Consider the following 18,067-nt stretch of genomic DNA (forward strand, 5'->3'; position numbering starts at 1 on the left):
CTTCTTTTTCTTTGTATAGTCACGTGCCACAACATATAATCCCTTACAAAATAACTAATTAACCTATAATAATAATATTCCTTCAAAGACATATAATAATAATAATAAATAATATTAATAATAATATCATTTCTCCCCTAAAAAAAATACACATCGTATTTTTATTTTTTTTAAGAAAATCTTCATATTATTAATATTAATTGATATGCAAAACAAAAATTATCTCCTATATTTTTCAAAAAAAAATAATATTTTCTATCAACAAATATAGCTATACAAATATTAATACACATATTACATGTCATTTTTTTTTGTTTTTAAGTGGCCGAGTCATCGGTTCAATCCGATTTAATCTAGTTAAATACTTATAAAAAATTAATCTTAAAACCGGGTCATCTAGCCGAGTTATTTGGTTTAATCCGATTTAGTCATGCGGTTCAACCAATGACTCAGTGGTTCGACCATCAACCCAGTGATCCAGTACCCCTGCAGAGTCGATCACCGAGCCGAGTTTTAAAACTATGCTTCCAATTGACACAAATAAAATACGTAAATGCCTCCAACGGCAGTTAACAACCGTTGGAAGAATCGCAGGTAGTTAACAGCCGTCGGCACTCAACGGTAGTGTTATACCCTTATTTTGGACCTAAAAATACTCATTCAAATTTATTTTCTACTACTGATAATTGTCAAATTACTGTTGTTTTACTCTGAACCTTTACTTTGTTTCATCTGCACCTTTTACTGTCTCTGTCTCAAAGTATTTTCAATTGTGATTTTGTCTGTGATTTTCTTACATAAAACCATCCAAAGTGTCCTTTCTTGTGTTACAAGTCATCTGAAAACTCTCTGAATCATTGCTTTGTTTTCTTGCATTTTAATTCAAATATTTGCAAAAATCATACAAGAAGGGTATTTTGGTCATTTCCTGCAGTGGAACCCATTTTAGTCCCTGTGTTTATCTCTGAGTCTTTTCAACTTGTTTTACAAATCACTGTTGAGTCTTTGTTTAAAAACCATTTCAAAAATTGCATCTGAGTCAGTTTAGTCCCTAGGGGCATTTTGGTCTTTTCCCATCAAAATTTCGACAGAGAGGTATTTTAAAATACCTCATTTTTGTAATTGGTTCATTTTAGTCCTTTTGTTGGTTTTATTTTAGGTTTCACTTTACTCTTTTTTTTTCCAATTTACCAATTTTAGTCCAATTTTATTTTTAATTGCATTTTGGTCCCAAAACAGTTTCAGAAATTGCATTTTGGTCCCAAACATTTTAAAATTGCATTTTTAGTCCTTTTTCTTATTTTGCAGTCCAGTCCTTCAATTATCTTATTTTGCAGAAAGGTCCCCAAGTCCAAATGGTCCAAGGCCGAGCCAGCTAAAGTCCAATTACAGGTGTCCCTCTCCCATTGGGTCTCAAGCACACTTGGCAGCCTATAAAAGGTGCATTCACTGCACAAGTCAGAAGAGAGAGCCACACAATACACGCCACATCACAAACAGAGAGAAATTTCTCTCTCTTTTCAGTTAGGATCAAAATCCAAAATCACCAAGAACGTGAAGAACAAACTCAAACCCTAAATTTCCAGAATCACAATTCAATACCAAATTCAACGAATTCCTCACAATTCTCAGTGATTCATTGCTGAATCTTCATCATCGAATTGGTTTCTCTGCAATTCAAGGTGCGAATTCGTCACTGGAAGTGACAAACTCCAGCGCCAATCACAGAGAATCAGTGAGAAGAAGAAGAGAAAGAAGACGAAGAAGATTGAACCGTAACACATAAACTTCATCTTTCTTTCTCAAAAAGCATCAACAAGAACGAATCAATGTAGATCCATGGGAGTTTAAAGTGTTTCTTTCAAAAATTTAAAAACCTAAAAAATATTTTTGAAAACCGTAAATAAATCTTTCGATCTACAAAGATTCAAGCCTTGCATGCAAAATCCAGTGTTAGATTCATGTTTAGAACGTAAAAACGAGTAGGTTGATGTGATTTTGGTGGATTTCTGGTGAGTTTGGATGTCGGAATCTGGAGATCTCGCCGGAGAAGATGAAGATTCCGGCGGACCTTTGAAGGTTCCGGCCGATCTTCATCCCCTCCGGCCGTTTCTTTCAGAAACCGGCAAGGGAAGATGAGAGCCTAGTGAGAGAAGGAGAAGTTTATAGAGAGAAAGGAGAGTTGCAAATGAAATAAACCGGTGCCTCCACATATATATAGGCCATTGAACCGGACCGGTCCAAGTCCGGTCCATTTTCCCTTGATCTTGGCCGTTAGATCTAGGGTTTCATCCCCTGGATCAATCCAACGCTCCCTGAGTGTCCAGGTCCAATAGGCTTGGGCTTGGGCCTTTTTTTCCTGTGGTTTCCTGCGTTTTTGCTATTTCTTGCTATGTGCACCCTCTGTTTTTTTGCTATGTGAACCTCCTGTGTGCTCAAATTTTCTTGTAAAAATTCCTAAAATTTTTATGTGTTTCTTGATGCATTTTTTGATATTTTTGTGATGTTTTTACATGTTAAAAAATGATAAAAACATATGTGATGTTTTCTTGATTGATTTGCTCCCTTTCTTTGTCTAAACTTGTGAATTTTCTTGCTATAATTTGTTCAAGAGATCTTGGCATGGTATGAATGATTGATATGCTATTTTGTGATGAATATGCCTCTGATCATGTGTTTGTTTTACTGTTTTTGATGTGATTTGTTAGTTTCTTGTGTTGCAAGTAATGTGTTTCTTTTTACATTTTGGTTATTGTTGACATTTTTACCGTTTATCTCGTATTCCTTTGTTCTATCATTTTACACCCTATTTTACTAACCTTTTTACTTCGTTTCATCCATTTCATAAGCATTCTACCACCTCCATCTCAATTTCTTGTAGTTTAGGCATTTTTACCCTTCAATTTCTATGTTAAAGTTGGCATGTAAATTTAGGTAGTTTCAATTTCTCTTTTTTAATTTCTTGCAAGACCATAGAATGTAAACTAGGGCCAATGTAACGGACAATGGACTCTAATGATGTACACCGACACAAGCACCAACACGCACACACGTTGTATGATGATTTACCGGTTTAGATGTATGCTTAGGGAACGCGATACTTAGAAAAATACTCTTTTTTTTAAAATAAGCAAATTCCATCACTTGAAAAAAATTTCCTAATAAACCTTGGAGTCAAAACTCCATTGAATTTTCCCTTTATTTTCTTAAGAAAAACTCAAATGAACTCTAATTCCAACTGAGACTTTTTTTAATAATTGAACCAATCATTCACCATTTTCTTCTCTCATGCCTTTACGCCCTCTTTCCCTTCTTTAAAACCATTTTTCAAAACTTAAAATCAATTGAAACACACAAAAAATATTTTTGAAAGAGAACTACATGGAATTTTGATCCCTTAAAAGGGTATGTAGGCAAGAGGTCAAAACCTCTCCAAGTCCAATAAAATAAAAATCCAAACGCTTCTCCCCCCATTCTTAACATAAGCAATTTCTTTTTCAATAAATAAGCATAAAAGTAAAGCGTAGACATAAAGCTAGGAAAGCGGTTCCTATAGAATATTATAGTCGTTACGGGTGCCTAACACCTTCCCGTAACGAAAACGACCCCCGAACTTAGAATTTCTAAGGGTTTTTTCTCAATTTTACCCTTCCCAAGAAAAAATAGAGAATATCAAAGATTGAAAGGTTCAAGCCTAATTAATGACTTGATACCCCAAAATCGAGATAACAGGTAGTTAACTACCGTTGCATTCTGTATCTTAACAGAACGTAGAAACCTCTAGTTTCTCATTACATACATGTAAATTTCATTCAAAATATAACAAACAATCACCCAAATTTCAATTTGCTCGGAAATCATCCAAATTTCATCAATTAATTCACATGTTACTTGTTACTATAACCTCCCGTTTAAAATAACCTCCCGTTTCATTTTTTATATGTTACATGTTACTTGGTTGGATTTTTATGCTATGTTAAATGCTTTAAAAGTATATAGTTTTTAAGGAAATTGTTATCTCGATTTTGGGGTATCAAGTCATTAATTAGGCTTGAACCTTTCAATCTTTGATATTCTCTATTTTTTCTTGGGAAGGGTAAAATTGAGAAGAAAAAAAACCCTTAGAAATTCTAAGTTCGGGGGTCGTTTTCGTTACGGGAAGGTGTTAGGCACCCGTAACGACTATAGTATTCTATAGGAACCGCTTTCCTAGCTTTATGTCTACGCTTTACTTTTATGCTTATTTATTGAAAAAAAAGAGAGTTTATTTAGGTTAAGAATGGAGGAAGAAAATGTTTGAGATTTTATTTTATTGGACTTGGAGAGGTTTTGACCTCTTGCCTACATACCCTTTTAAGGGATCAAAATTCCATGTAGTTCTCTTTCAAAAATATTTTGTGTATGTTTCAATTGATTTTAAGTTTTGAAAAATGGTTTTAAAGAAGGGGAAGAGGCCGTAAAGGCATGAGAGAAGAAAATGGTGAATGGTTGATTCAATTATTAAAAAAGGTCTAAGTTGGAATTAGAGTTCATTTGAGTTTTTCTTAAGAAAATAAAGGGAAAATTCAATGGAGTTTTGACTCCAAGGTTTATTAGGAAAAAAATTTCAAGTGATGGAATTTGCTTATTTTAAAAAAAGAATATTTTTCTAAGTATCGTGTTCCCTAAGCATACATCTAAAGCGGTAAATCATCATACAACGTGTGTGCGTGTCGGTGCTTGTGTCGGTGTACATCATTATAGTCCATTGTCCGTTACATTGGCCCTAGTTTACATTCTATGGTCTTGCAAGAAATTAAAAAAGAGAAATTGAAACTACCTAAATTTACATGCCAACTTTAACATAGAAATTGAAGGGTAAAAATGCCTAAACTACAAGAATTTGAGATGGAGGTGGTAGAATGCTTATGAAATGGATGAAACATGAAGTAAAAAGGTTAGTAAAATAGGGTGTAAAATGATAGAACAAAGGAATACGAGATAAACGGTAAAAATGTCAACAATAACCAAAATGTAAAAAGAAACACATTACTTGCAACACAAGAAACTAACAAATCACATCAAAAACAGTAAAACAAACACATGATCAGAGGCATATTCATCACAAAATAGCATATCAATCATTCATACCATGCCAAGATCTCATGAACAAATTATAGCAAGAAAATTCACAAGTTTAGACAAAGAAAGTGAGCAAATCAATCAAGAAAACATCAAATATGTTTTTATCATTTTTAAACATGTAAAAACATCACAAAAATATCAAAAAATGCATCAAGAAACACGTAAAATTTTTAGGAATTTTTACAAGAAAATTTGAGCACACAGGAGGTTCACATAGCAAAAAACAGAGGGTGCACATAGCAAAAAATAGCAAAAACGCAGGAAACCACAGGAAAAAAAGGCCCAAGCCCAAGCCTATTGGACCTAGACACTCAGGGAGCGTTGGATTGATCCAGGGGATGAAACCCTAGATCTAACGGCCAAGATCAAGGGAAAATGGACCGGACTTGGACCGGTCCGGTTCAGTGGCCTATATATATGTGGAGGCACCGGTTTATTTCATTTACAACTCTCCTTTCTCTCTCTAAACTTCTCCTTCTCTCACTAGGCTCTCATCTTCCCTCGCCGGTTTCTGAAAGAAACGGCCGGAGGGGATGAAGATCGGCCAGAACCTTCAAAGGTCCGCCGGAATCTTCATCTTCTCCGGCGAGATCTCCAGATTCCGACATCCAAACTCACCAGAAATCCACCAAAATCACATCAACCTACTCGTTTTTACGTTCTAAACATGAATCTAACACTGGATTTTGCATGCAAGGCTTGAATCTTTGTAGATCGAAAGATTTATTTACGGTTTTCAAAAATATTTTTTAGGTTTTTAAATTTTTGAAAGAAACACTTTAAACTCCCATGGATCTACATTGATTCGTTCTTGTTGATGCTTTTTGAGAAAGAAAGATGAAGTTTATGTGTAACCTGAGGTTTTAATCGGAGATTCGAACTGGAATCTTCGGAAAAACTTGAGTCAGATTCTGTTTGTTGATTTCTTGCTTTGAAACCGAAAATAAATTGGTGTTTCTTCATTGATTTGATTTCTTCTTCTTCTTCACCGGTTCAATCTTCTTCGTCTTCTTTCTCTTCTTCTTCTCACTGATTCTCTGTGATCGGTGCTGGAGTTTGTCACTTCCAGTGACGAATTCGCACCTTGAATTGCAGAGAAACCAATTCGATGATGAAGATTCAGCAATGAATCACTGAGAATTGTGAGGAATTCGTTGAATTTGGTATTGAATTGTGATTCTGGAAATTTAGGGTTTAAGTTTGTTCTTCACGTTCTTGGTGATTTTGGATTTTGATCCTAACTGAAAAGAGAGAGAAATTTCTCTCTGTTTGTGATGTGGCGTGTATTGTGTGGCTCTCTCTTCTGACTTGTGCAATGAATGCACCTTTTATAGGCTGCCAAGTGTGCTTGAGACCCAATGGGAGAGGGACACCTGTAATTGGACTTTAGCTGGCTCGGCCTTGGACCATTTGGACTTGGGGACCTTTCTGCAAAATAAGATAATTGAAGGACTGGACTGCAAAATAAGAAAAAGGACTAAAAATGCAATTTTAAAATGTTTGGGACCAAAATGCAATTTCTGAAACTGTTTTGGGACCAAAATGCAATTAAAAATAAAATTGGACTAAAATTGATAAATTGGAAAAAAAAAGAGTAAAGTGAAACCTAAAATAAAACCAACAAAAGGACTAAAATGAACCAATTACAAAAATGAGGTATTTTAAAATACCTCTCTGTCGAAATTTTGATGGGAAAAGACCAAAATGCCCCTATGGACTAAACTGACTCAGATGCAATTTTTGAAATGGTTTTTAAACAAAGACTTAACAGTGATTTGTAAAACAAGTTGAAAAGACTCAGAGATAAACACAGGGACTAAAATGGGTTCCACTGCAGGAAATGACAAAAATACCCTTCTTGTATGATTTTTGCAAATATTTGAATTAAAATGCAAGAAAACAAAGCAATGATTCAGAGAGTTTTCAGATGACTTGTAACACAAGAAAGGACACTTTGGATGGTTTTATGCAAGAAAATCACAGACAAAATCACAATTGAAAATACTTTGAGACAGAGACAGTAAAAGGTGCAGATGAAACAAAGTAAAGGTTCAGAGTAAAACAACAGTAATTTGACAATTATCAGTAGTAGAAAATAAATTTGAATGAGTATTTTTAGGTCCAAAATCAGGGTATAACAGAAATGCTTAAATACATTGTATTCTTAAATACATTGTCCACTTATTTGTGTTTTTTTTAAATTTGTGTTGAACAGATAAGACTAGGGACGAGGATGAGCGGCAGCGGGTTATTAGAGGGGATAGGATGCGCAAAGGCAAAGCAGCGAGTACCGCTAGTGCTCGGAGAGAAAAGGTGGATCAAAACCCGTATATCCCGAAGGCTCGGAAGCGGAGGGACGCGAGGCCAGGTGTAGAGAGTTCACAGCCACATATGGATTACTCCTCCCAGATGGTTGATTCGACACAAACGTATGAGTACGCGGAGGGATTTCAGGGATATGATCGGATGGAGAAGGATCGAATGTTTTATCAGCCGTAGGACGAGGCAGAGGATGAGGAGGTGGCAGGTGATGAAGATGTACTAGAGGATGTTGTGGCGGATTATATTGAGGCAGAGAATGTTATTCCTAAGGGTGAGCATGAGCCTCAGACTCAGCGACGACGTCGTCGTGTTCCGCTGATATCGGCATATCCTGTTGGAGGGCCTCCTTTTCCTAGAGGACCTGAGACCACGTCACTGTTGTCCGACTACGCGAGGCACGTGCCAAACCCTCTTTGGGTGAACCATCATAATATAAGTGTTTAAATTATTTAAAATTCTTTAAATGCTTTAAAGTGATTATTTAAAATAATGTAGCGTAAATGTTTTAATTATATAAAATAATATAGCGTAAATGTTTTAATTATTTAAAATAATGTAACATAAGCATTTTAATTATTTAATATTATGTAGCGTAAGTGTTTTAATTATTTAAAATAATGACAATGTCTTATTTAATTTGAATTTCAGATGTGGTATGATTAGGCAGATTACAAGTGTATAAATGCAGGGAAAAGGATGAAAGAGCTTGGTAAGCCGAATCGCGCGCATGTAATTATATCTTTGGATTGAACGGTTTTTTTTTGTCTTAAAATTGATCAACCGCATCTCAAACATCTGTAAATAGGCTTATAATAAAAATGGTGCTGCTAACCGGTGCCCCCGGAACACTGATTAAAGAACAATAAATTAAATTAATGTATCATATTTGTTTTAACTCAATTAAATAGTTGACTTATTTCTCAATTAAATACATATCCATTAAATAGTAAAAAGTTGTATTTAATTCTCTGTCAAATTTTCTTTCCTTTACATATCATTTCCTTTTTTTTTTTTTGTGATTTCAATTTCGGGAATGGTCACATTATGTAACACCCCGTTTTTTCAATTTAAAAATTTCATCAATAATCAGTAAAACATCACATAAACGGGATATCACACTTCTTAAAATCTCAAATAGATAAATAATAATTTATCCTTCAACAAAAACTTCAACATAAAAGCAGCGGAATTAAATTCAACTTCATAAATTGTCTTGGCACGCAGGACTCATCATATCACATCATAAATCTAGTTCAAAAACATTATTCATAAATCAAATACGTATAGGAACAAGAAATAGCCACAAAAGATCACATTCCCGTTACGTATCAGAGCAACCTAAGACTCAGTGAGGAAAGGCCACTCACGACAGCAAAACACGGCAACTACTCTGGATCACCTGCAAGTTACTCATACGAAGAGCAACATTTCCAAGCAGAAGGAGTGATATTTCACAAAACAATAATAATATTAAGCATATAATTCAACAATTATATTTAACAACATAAAACATCTCATTATTCAACATTGATAATAATATATCATAAAATCACTTGAGTCTTAATAATCACCAATTAATCATTTTATCATCATCGACTCGACAAATGCAAATATGCAACTTAGACCTCTTATATGCATGTGGTACCAATACAGGGCATCAAGCCCCCATCGCTATTTTGAGTATTAATATACTTCCAAGGCATCAAACCCTCATCACTAATTTTGAGCTAATGCTCCAACGTGGTGAGTACAAAGCTCCAGGGCATCAAGCCCCCAACAATGAATGCTAATGCATGGACTCGACCTCTTAAAACAACTTAATTCGACAACCTCTTATATTAATCCAATAATTTGGAACATCATCATCTTCAACAACTTAGACCGACTCATGCAGCTTAGTTAAATAACAAACAGCAACATAGGCAGTATGCAAACCATCATGATATAATAATATCGAATGTAAATCAACAACTCAATTATCAAACTTAAGTCATGTAATGTATATACAATTATATAACATTATAAGCAACATTAATTCATAAGCATCAGTCTTACTGGGACATTAACAGCAAGGTAAACAACTTAGTTTCTAACCTCTAAGATCAACTCACATCAACTCGAATGACAGGGATCGCATTTAACCTAAAAAGGCATTATGTAACACAAACGCTCGCGAGGCAAGAGCCTCTGCTCGCCATGGCGAGTTCAGTCAGATTCTCCAAATTTTCATTCTAAGTCTTTACAGGTTCAATCTCATTCTAAATTCTTTCTTGATCATTATTAGACATGTTCAGACACTCAAAAGCATCTAAGGTTCAACTCAAAAGTCAAAAATACGAAATCTTGCATGCTCTCTGGTCTAGCTCGCTAGGCGAGTTCATCTATTCGCTATGGCGAGCTGCGATGTGCAACTCGCGAGGCGAGGGAAAAAGGTTCGCGAGGCGAGCGATGAACTTCATCCCTCGCGAGGCGAGGATCATCGTTCGCGAGGGCGAGCGATGAATGTTGGCTCGGGCAGAAGTGCAGTTTTTACGAAAATTCATCTTTTCTCATGGTTTTAAGCCTAACATTGATTCCAGATTTCATCATAATCATTATCTAAGGTCTAAGAACAGTTTCTACATCAATCTAACAACTTTTCACCGTTTAATCATCAATTCTATCAATTTGACCTAATTTATGATTCTTCTTAAACTCACCCTAATTCATGTTAAATGTAACTGTTGATTCATAGACTTAATAAAATTGCAAAGTTAGTCTCACCCTTACCTTAATGAAGAAAATCGCAGCACTCTTAGGCTTTCTCCCTTCTCTTTGTTTTTCTCCCTTTTCTCCAAAAACTGATCGTACGTACAATGTTTTTCTAAACTAGGTTTTCTCTTTTTATATCTCCTCCAATTATCTTATCTTATTTCTCTTTCTCCCCAAAAACTCTTTAAAATCTCAAAACAGCCCCTAAACTCAATATTTATTTTATTTTCAAATCTTATTTTATTAAACAATAAAATAAGTCACAACTCCTCATAAAATCATATAATCCACCTCAATCTTATAAATCATATAAATCACACATATATTATACAAATATAATATAAACTCATCTTAATAAATTATAGACTCAATTAAATAATTAAATAATTCGAAACGGACGTTACACATTACATCACATTAAAGAGGGAACACATATCACATGATACTGTAGAGCTGTCAAAACGGGCGGCCCGGCCCTAAACGGGCCGGCCCTAGCAGGCCGGGTCAAAAGCCCGGTTGACAAAACGGGCTTGAAATATACTACCCGAGCCCGGCCCTACACGGGCCGCGGGCTAAACGGGCCGGCCCGTATTTATTTTTTTTATTTTAAAAAAGCACTATAAAACACTGCTATAATTTTTTTATAAATAATATTTTTAATATGTTTAAATAATGTCTAGCACAAAAATAAATTGTAAACATTTTCGTACAAATGTGGTAAACTAAAACGACGAGTAAAATGATTTTAAATAAATTAGATATGTTATGGTTATAGATATTTATATATTCGATCTTTAAAATTATAAATAACGAAATGAATAAATATAATTTTATATTACATTTATATTTGTGTTAATTCATTGAATTTTCACTTTTGTTTTTTACTTTGATAATCAACTAAGTAAATAATTATTTGAAAAATATATATAATTTATAGAATTTTTTTTGTTATGCGGGCTAACGGGCTACCCGCGGCCCGTTCGGGCTAGCCCTAACGGGTACCGGGCTTTTAAGGGCCGGGCTAAAAAGCCCTATTAAAATTTGGCTCAATATTTTAGGCCCAAACCCTATATTTATTCGGGCTAAACGGGCCGGCCCGTTTTGACTGCTCTACATGATAGACTAAACCGCATGATTGTCCAAATTAAAACTAATTTGATTGTCAATTTAATGGCATTTACTCCTCTAGCTGCATGATTAATTCAATTTGCAAAAACTAATCAATTAAATAGTGTGGAGCACTTCTATAAAAAAAAAAAAAAAAACATAGTGTGCAGCTCCAGGCTTATAAATCATGACCTTTTTCTATCTATAATAGACCATTTACACTATCTAAATTTTTGAAAACACCATAATGGATGACATCATACAGTTCTTAAATCAATCACTAAGAGGGTGTTTGCGTTTGTTTCAAGTTTACGAAATATAATCAATTTTCCTGAGAATACAAGATGGAAAGGAATTTTATCCCTGGGTTTATAGAGAAAATGTGTTTGATTAATAGTTAAAGTAATTAATAATTTTATTCTCACTATCATATTTCAGAAATCTCCAAATATGACTAAACAAACGCCCTTTAAGAAAATCATATAAAACATTGCCAACTGTTTTATATTCCATAACACACCAAATTTATTGACATCTGAAATATTTTTTTTTTCTCTCAAAAAAAAAAATCTGAAATAAATTTTTCAAAACACACCAAATTTATTAACATCTAATTAAAATTAAGCTTCTAGTATTGATCTTAAAAGGTATTGATCATAAAAGTGATGTTTTTGTTTGGCACTAAAGAATAAGAGAGAGATAATTGAACAACACTAGGGTTTCATTAGAATGACAAAAGTTTTACAATAGGGTATAAATACTAATACTATAATACTCACATAAGTGAGTTAGACACCTCATCTTTACTCAAATCCTTAAGATATTGAGTTTCTGGAATCTCTCACTTATAAGAGATGATTAAATGACTTTGTAAAAAAAAATATATATATTAGTGCATCGTATTTGATGCACTAAAGAGATAGGATAAAATAAACTATTTTTCTATCCTATCCTGACTTGCCTTTATAATTTTTATCCGGAGTATAAGCTTAGTATAAAATTACCCTGACATTATTACAAATTCATTCCTTACTTATTACCATGATATTCTTCCGTTTTTAAAATGTTGTCTTTACTTACTTATTTATAATTAATTACATGCCATATTTAAAATATTTAATTAACTACGAGAGTAATTTTCTCGTTTAATTATAATAAAATAATGATATCCTATTTGTTATCATGTGCATAGGTCCATATCAAATCCCGACTCTTTTCAGCTCTATATTCTATCATGTCTTTATCTTATACTGACCATAAAACATGCAATGGTCGGGATAAAAAGATATTTTTTTTAAAGGATAAAACTTATTTCATTTTCCTAAGAAATCTATTTTTTATTTTTTTGGTAAAAGAAGAGGGCTGACGCTCAAAAATAGTTTTGTTCGTCTACATCCATATGTGTGAGCTAGCCACAAAAAAAAAAATTGTTCTCCACTTTTTATTCTGAATGTCATGCAGGTGATGGTTGATATTCTTGAAGATCTAATCCTTGCAGTTAAACTGAAAAAAATAGAGATTTGATTTGAAGGGACTAACCTTATCCAAGTTTGGATTGCTAGGGGGTAGTCCCGCAAAACATGAATAGTTGTTTCATTGTCTTTATCACATCCAGAGCATGTAGCAGATATCCCGGCACCCCATTTGCTTATACGATAATTTGTGAGAAGTCGCTCACGAGCCGTCATCCACATAAAAGTTTGAATTCTATGAGGGCCTTTCCAACTCCACAAGGCCTTCCAATCTCCCTCGATAAGCTAAGCTCTATTCATCTGAGATTCATACGCACTTTGAATTGTGGTCTCTAATGTTGGTTCCTCCCCAACCAATATTCTCAGGTCCATCAGTTTTCTTAGGTGTTGGGAGTGCGAGGACCTGCAAAGCAAAGGTAAATGGTAAGTTAGAAGTAATAAAATTATAATCTCAATCTCTTGAAGGGGTTACCACATCCTTAACATAGAGGGTTGTGTCAACATAATTTTGATTAGTGATGGAGAAAAGAGAGGTTCCACATAGGGTCCATTTATCCAACCAAAAATTGATGGTTTTCCCTTCACCCAACAGCCACACAATATTTTGCTGAAAATTTTCCCAAATGCCTAATAATGCTTTCCACAAAGGAGAATCGTAGGGTTGAGAATTTATAGTAACCCTAAGGTTCTTATTTATATATATATATATATATATATATATATATATATATATATGGAATACAAGCTTTTTGTGCGACTTTCTCCTTTTTAATTTTATCTTTTGTATAGATTATTTAATTTACAACTTAATCGTTCTTTATTTAATTAAATAAGCAAATTTTCGATATCTATACCTTTATGTAAAAAATACTAAATTTAATTTGGTGTAACATTTTTCTTTATTTTGTTAATCATTTTCTCCCTCCTTTCTATTTTATTCTTCAAACTTCTATTATTTTTATCGATAAAAACGGAAAGGTGTAGTTGATCACCTCAAGTTGGGATTATCCAAAAAAAAATTGCTGTAGTTTTTTTATACAAAGAAAAACAATTGCTGTAGTTGATATACTTCAAGTTGGGATTATCGAATTTTTCATAAACATTCAAAAAAAAAAGAATGTAGGTACTAGGTAAGAGTTTTAAACTAGAACTAGAATATAAAATTAAATTAAAGAATGTTTTTATTCCAATTTTTCATAAACAAAGAATGTGGGTACTAGGTAAGAGTTTTAAACTAGAACTAGAATATAAATTAAATTAAGGAATGTTTTTAATAATTTGATTTGTAAATAGTAAATAGGGTACTACAGCTAAAGTATAGGTAGGTAATGTTATTAACAACTCATCATCCTTATCATCATCTTCAATTGTGTCTTTGTTCCTCTATAAATATAAGTGAAAATGATTGCTCAAAATATATTAGCAACAATGTCTTTCTCACATATGTTTAATGCTTTTCTTTTCTCTTTGATTGTGTGTTTGGTCATTTCTGAATGTCACGCTGATGTTTTTTTTTTTAAGAAGCTAAAATGAGATATATTAACAAAGAGTTTTGTTCCCTAGCACAAGGAGTGCCAAAGGAGACAAAACAAGGTTACAAAATAGTTCCAATCAAACCACAAAAGATATGAACGAAAAATACATCATACATCAGCCAATCCCTAAACAAGTAAGGGGACGCTGCCACCATAAATGATAACCAAAAGGAAAGCACACATTTTTTGCTTTCAACCATTTGAGAGATGTAATCTTAACCTTCTCAAGAAGTTGCTCTGTTGTTTTAGCTGTGTTGACAAACAATCTATTATTTCTTTCATTCCAAAGAACCCAAATACCACAAAGCCAAATCAAATGAAGAAAAGACATTCTTGGAGCATAATCACCTGAAGAATAAACAAACTGATAATAATGGTCCAAAACCTGATGAGGATCCACAAAAAACACACCGATCCAAGTTTTAATTTGTTGCCAGAGAGCTCCAAAAATAGGACAATGAATAATTAAGTGGTCTATTGTTTCATTTTGTCCACAACCTGTAACACAAAATTGAGTATCATAAGAAATAACACCTCGTCGCACCAAGTTATCCTTTGTTGGCCATTTATTGCGGAGAAGACGCCACGCGCAAATAGAGACTTTCAGAGGAGCACTCTTATGCCACGGAGCATCCGAAACAACGTCATAATTGTGCATCTCCTGCCGCATGAGCATTTGATACACACCACGAACAGTGTACCCATCACCAATGTTGGGCCGCCAAAGCCAAACATCTGATTCAGTATCCTGCAAAGTAACATTAGTAAGTAAAATCCTAATCTCCACTACCAACTCCTCCTCCCAAGCTAACAAACGTCGCCTCCACCTCCAAGCCTCTCCATTTTCACCCCAACCTAAAATGTTCATCTCTCCCACTGACAGGTCCTTATGAATCGATAAGTCATACAACCTTCGAAATCTCACCATGAACCACTCTGTCCCTAACCAACAATCCGACCAAAAGAAAGTATTTAAGCCATTGCCTAAACGTTTTGAGATACTTTCTTCGAACCAACTACCACCTTCCACACCTACTCCATTTTGAATTTTAATTATCTCACTCAACCAAGCTGAACCTATCATGCCCCCCTCCTTCAACCGACCACCTTGCTCACCATATCAAGAGGACAACACCCTAAACCATAAACCCTCCCTATCCACTAGACACCTCCAACACCATTTACCAAGAAGAGCAATATTAAACTCAAGTAATCTCCTTACCCCCAATCCACCAGCCCCCTTATTCATGCAAATAGTATTCCAGTCTACCCAGGCAATTTTTCTATGATCCTCACTCCCACCCCAAAAAAATTTAATTAAAATAGATTCAATGGAAGAGATTATACCTGCGGGAGCTCTGAAAAAAGAAAGGGCGTAGACAGGCAGCGAAGACAGGACAGACTTAAGGAGAATCAAGCGACCACCGTAAGATAAATTTCTACTTTTCCATTCCGACAATCTAGATCTTAAACGCTCTAAAACCGGATCCCAAAAACAGAGACGTCTAGCATCACCACCAATGAGCAGCCCCAAATACATAAATGGAGTTTTACCAAGTTTACAAGACAAAATAGAAGCGGCTTCCTGTAACCAAGATTCAGCAATGTTAATACCAACCAACATGCTCTTATTGTAGTTTACCTTCAAGCCAGACATATTCTCAAAAATCACAAGGATTGACCGCAAGGCACGAACATTCGCCCAACTCTTGACACCTAGTAAAAGCGTGTCATCAGCGAATTGCAAGTGGGAAAGCACAGTGGGGGAATGCATTCCTATAGAGTAACCAGTAAAAAGGTTTGAGTTTACTGCTGAAGTCATTAGAACATTCAAACCTTCAGCTGCTAGAAGAAAAAGAAAAGGCGAGAGAGGATCGCCTTGACGCAGTCCCCGTTGCATATAAAACTCGTCAGTAGGGCTACCATTAACCAGAACAGAAACAGTTGCAGTACTGACACATTCCTTCATCCACTTACGCCACAAAGTTGGAAACCTCATTTTTCCCATAACATCATCAAGATAATTCCAATCAACCGAGTCAAACGCTTTTTCAAAATCCACTTTAAACAATAACAATTCTTTTTTCAACTTGCGGGCCTCATCCACCACCTCATTAGCTACTAGAATACCATCAAGAATTTGGCGATCTTTTACAAACGCTGACTGAGTATCCGAGATTACCGTTCCCATTACCTGACGCAAACGGTTTGCTAGCAACTTCGCCAAAATTTTGTATAAACAGCCCACTAGAGCAATGGGGCGAAAATCATTAAGACGATGCAGACAATCAATCTTTGGAATAAGAGCGATGAAGGTGCTATTTATTCCTTTTGAGAGGCGACCGTTGCGATGAAATTCCAACACAAACCGCATAATGTCACCTTTCAAATCCAGCCAAAATTCCTTAATAAATCCCAAAGGAATGCCATCCGGACCCGGACTCTTGTAACCATCACAATCCCACACAGCTGATGTTAATGCTAATGCTAGCCATATATCAAAATTAGAGATTGATGCACGTACTAGAAGGCCTATTCCAGACACATTCTTTGGAGCATTTTTTGAGGTAAATTATAATATATGTTTTGATTACTGTAAAGATTACTTAATTAGTTATTTGGTTAGTGACATGACAACTTATTATTTATTGATTCAATACATATTTTTTCCAGGAAATTAATCATGCAGGAGCTGGGGGATTGTGGGCAGAACTTGTGGATAATAGAGGTATATATTGATTGTCACTTATTAAAAAAAAATCTTCAGTAATTAACTCACCAACACTAATTTTGGTGACCGAATTAGAGATATGTTTCTTACATTTCCTTTGTAAATTAGTTTATCTCACTAATTTTGTGCCACTTTTTATGTATGAGATATTACCTGCTTTGAGTCTTTTTCTCCTTTACTCAAAAAGTCTCTTTGATGGGTTGAGGTCTAATCAAGGACAAATTCGTGATTTAATTATTTTTATTATTCTAAATTAATGTTTGAGGTTTTGAAGCAGGAGGTTCCAATGTTTCATCAAATATTAATCTATGGACTATTATTGAAGATAATTCATCATCGATTATCGTATCAACTGATCGTTCCTCTTGTTTTGAGCGTAATAAGGTTGCTTTACGTTTAGATGTTCTTTGTCAAGGACAATCATGTCCACTTGGTGGTGTTGGTATCTCCAATCCTGAATTTTGGGGCATGGTGAGTATTAATATTCTAACATTTTGTTTTGTATATGACAAAAAAATTAATGTCATTTATAACTAATGTTTCTAATATTTTTACAAACAGAACATTGAGCAAGGGAAAAAGTATAAAGTGGTGTTCTATGTTAGATCACTTGGTCCTATTAATTTACAAGTTTCATTTATCGGATCTGATGATGGTGTAAAATTGGCTTCAACAAACATAAGGTGATAATTTCATCATTAATTAATTTTTAAGCTACATTGTATATTTTTAATTTTTCATCAAATAAATTGAGTTATTGTAACTAAAATTAACTAATTGAGTTATTAATTAATCGATGTCAGTGCTTTTGGAGTTAATGTTACAAAGTGGAGTAGGATGGAGACAATTCTTGAAGCTAATGGTACAAATCATAATTCAAGTCTACAAATAACAACAAGCAATAGAGGGGTAGTATGGTTAGATCAAGTGTCAGCTATGCCCTTGGATACATATAAGGTATGATATTTTTCTTTTTCTTTTTTCTATCACTACTACAAAAAAGGGCTTAGATAGCGCTTTTTTTG

The 18,067-nt window shown here is 34.4% G+C and overlaps 1 protein-coding gene across 4 annotated transcripts in view; it reads left to right on the forward strand.

The window, feature by feature from the left end:
- LOC11426986 (alpha-L-arabinofuranosidase 1) overlaps positions 1-18,067 on the forward strand; it is a 43,839-nt gene that overhangs the window by 19,241 nt on the left and 6,531 nt on the right. For 3 of the 4 annotated variants that reach the window (XM_024770429.2, XM_024770431.2, XM_024770430.2), the window contains exons 1-6: positions 14,207-14,282; positions 16,786-16,878; positions 16,985-17,039; positions 17,308-17,513; positions 17,604-17,725; positions 17,846-17,999. The exons of the other annotated variant lie outside the window; for it this stretch is intronic. In XM_024770429.2, the coding sequence (XP_024626197.2) occupies positions 14,220-14,282; positions 16,786-16,878; positions 16,985-17,039; positions 17,308-17,513; positions 17,604-17,725; positions 17,846-17,999 (693 nt within the window). In that variant the 5' untranslated portion in view covers positions 14,207-14,219. Of the gene's footprint in view, positions 1-14,206; positions 14,283-16,785; positions 16,879-16,984; positions 17,040-17,307; positions 17,514-17,603; positions 17,726-17,845; positions 18,000-18,067 lie in introns of those variants that run through there. 4 annotated transcript variants of the gene reach the window in all.

The sequence above is a fragment of the Medicago truncatula genome, chromosome 7 (genome assembly GCF_003473485.1).
Source record: "Medicago truncatula cultivar Jemalong A17 chromosome 7, MtrunA17r5.0-ANR, whole genome shotgun sequence".
Classification (NCBI taxonomy): domain Eukaryota; kingdom Viridiplantae; phylum Streptophyta; class Magnoliopsida; order Fabales; family Fabaceae; genus Medicago; species Medicago truncatula.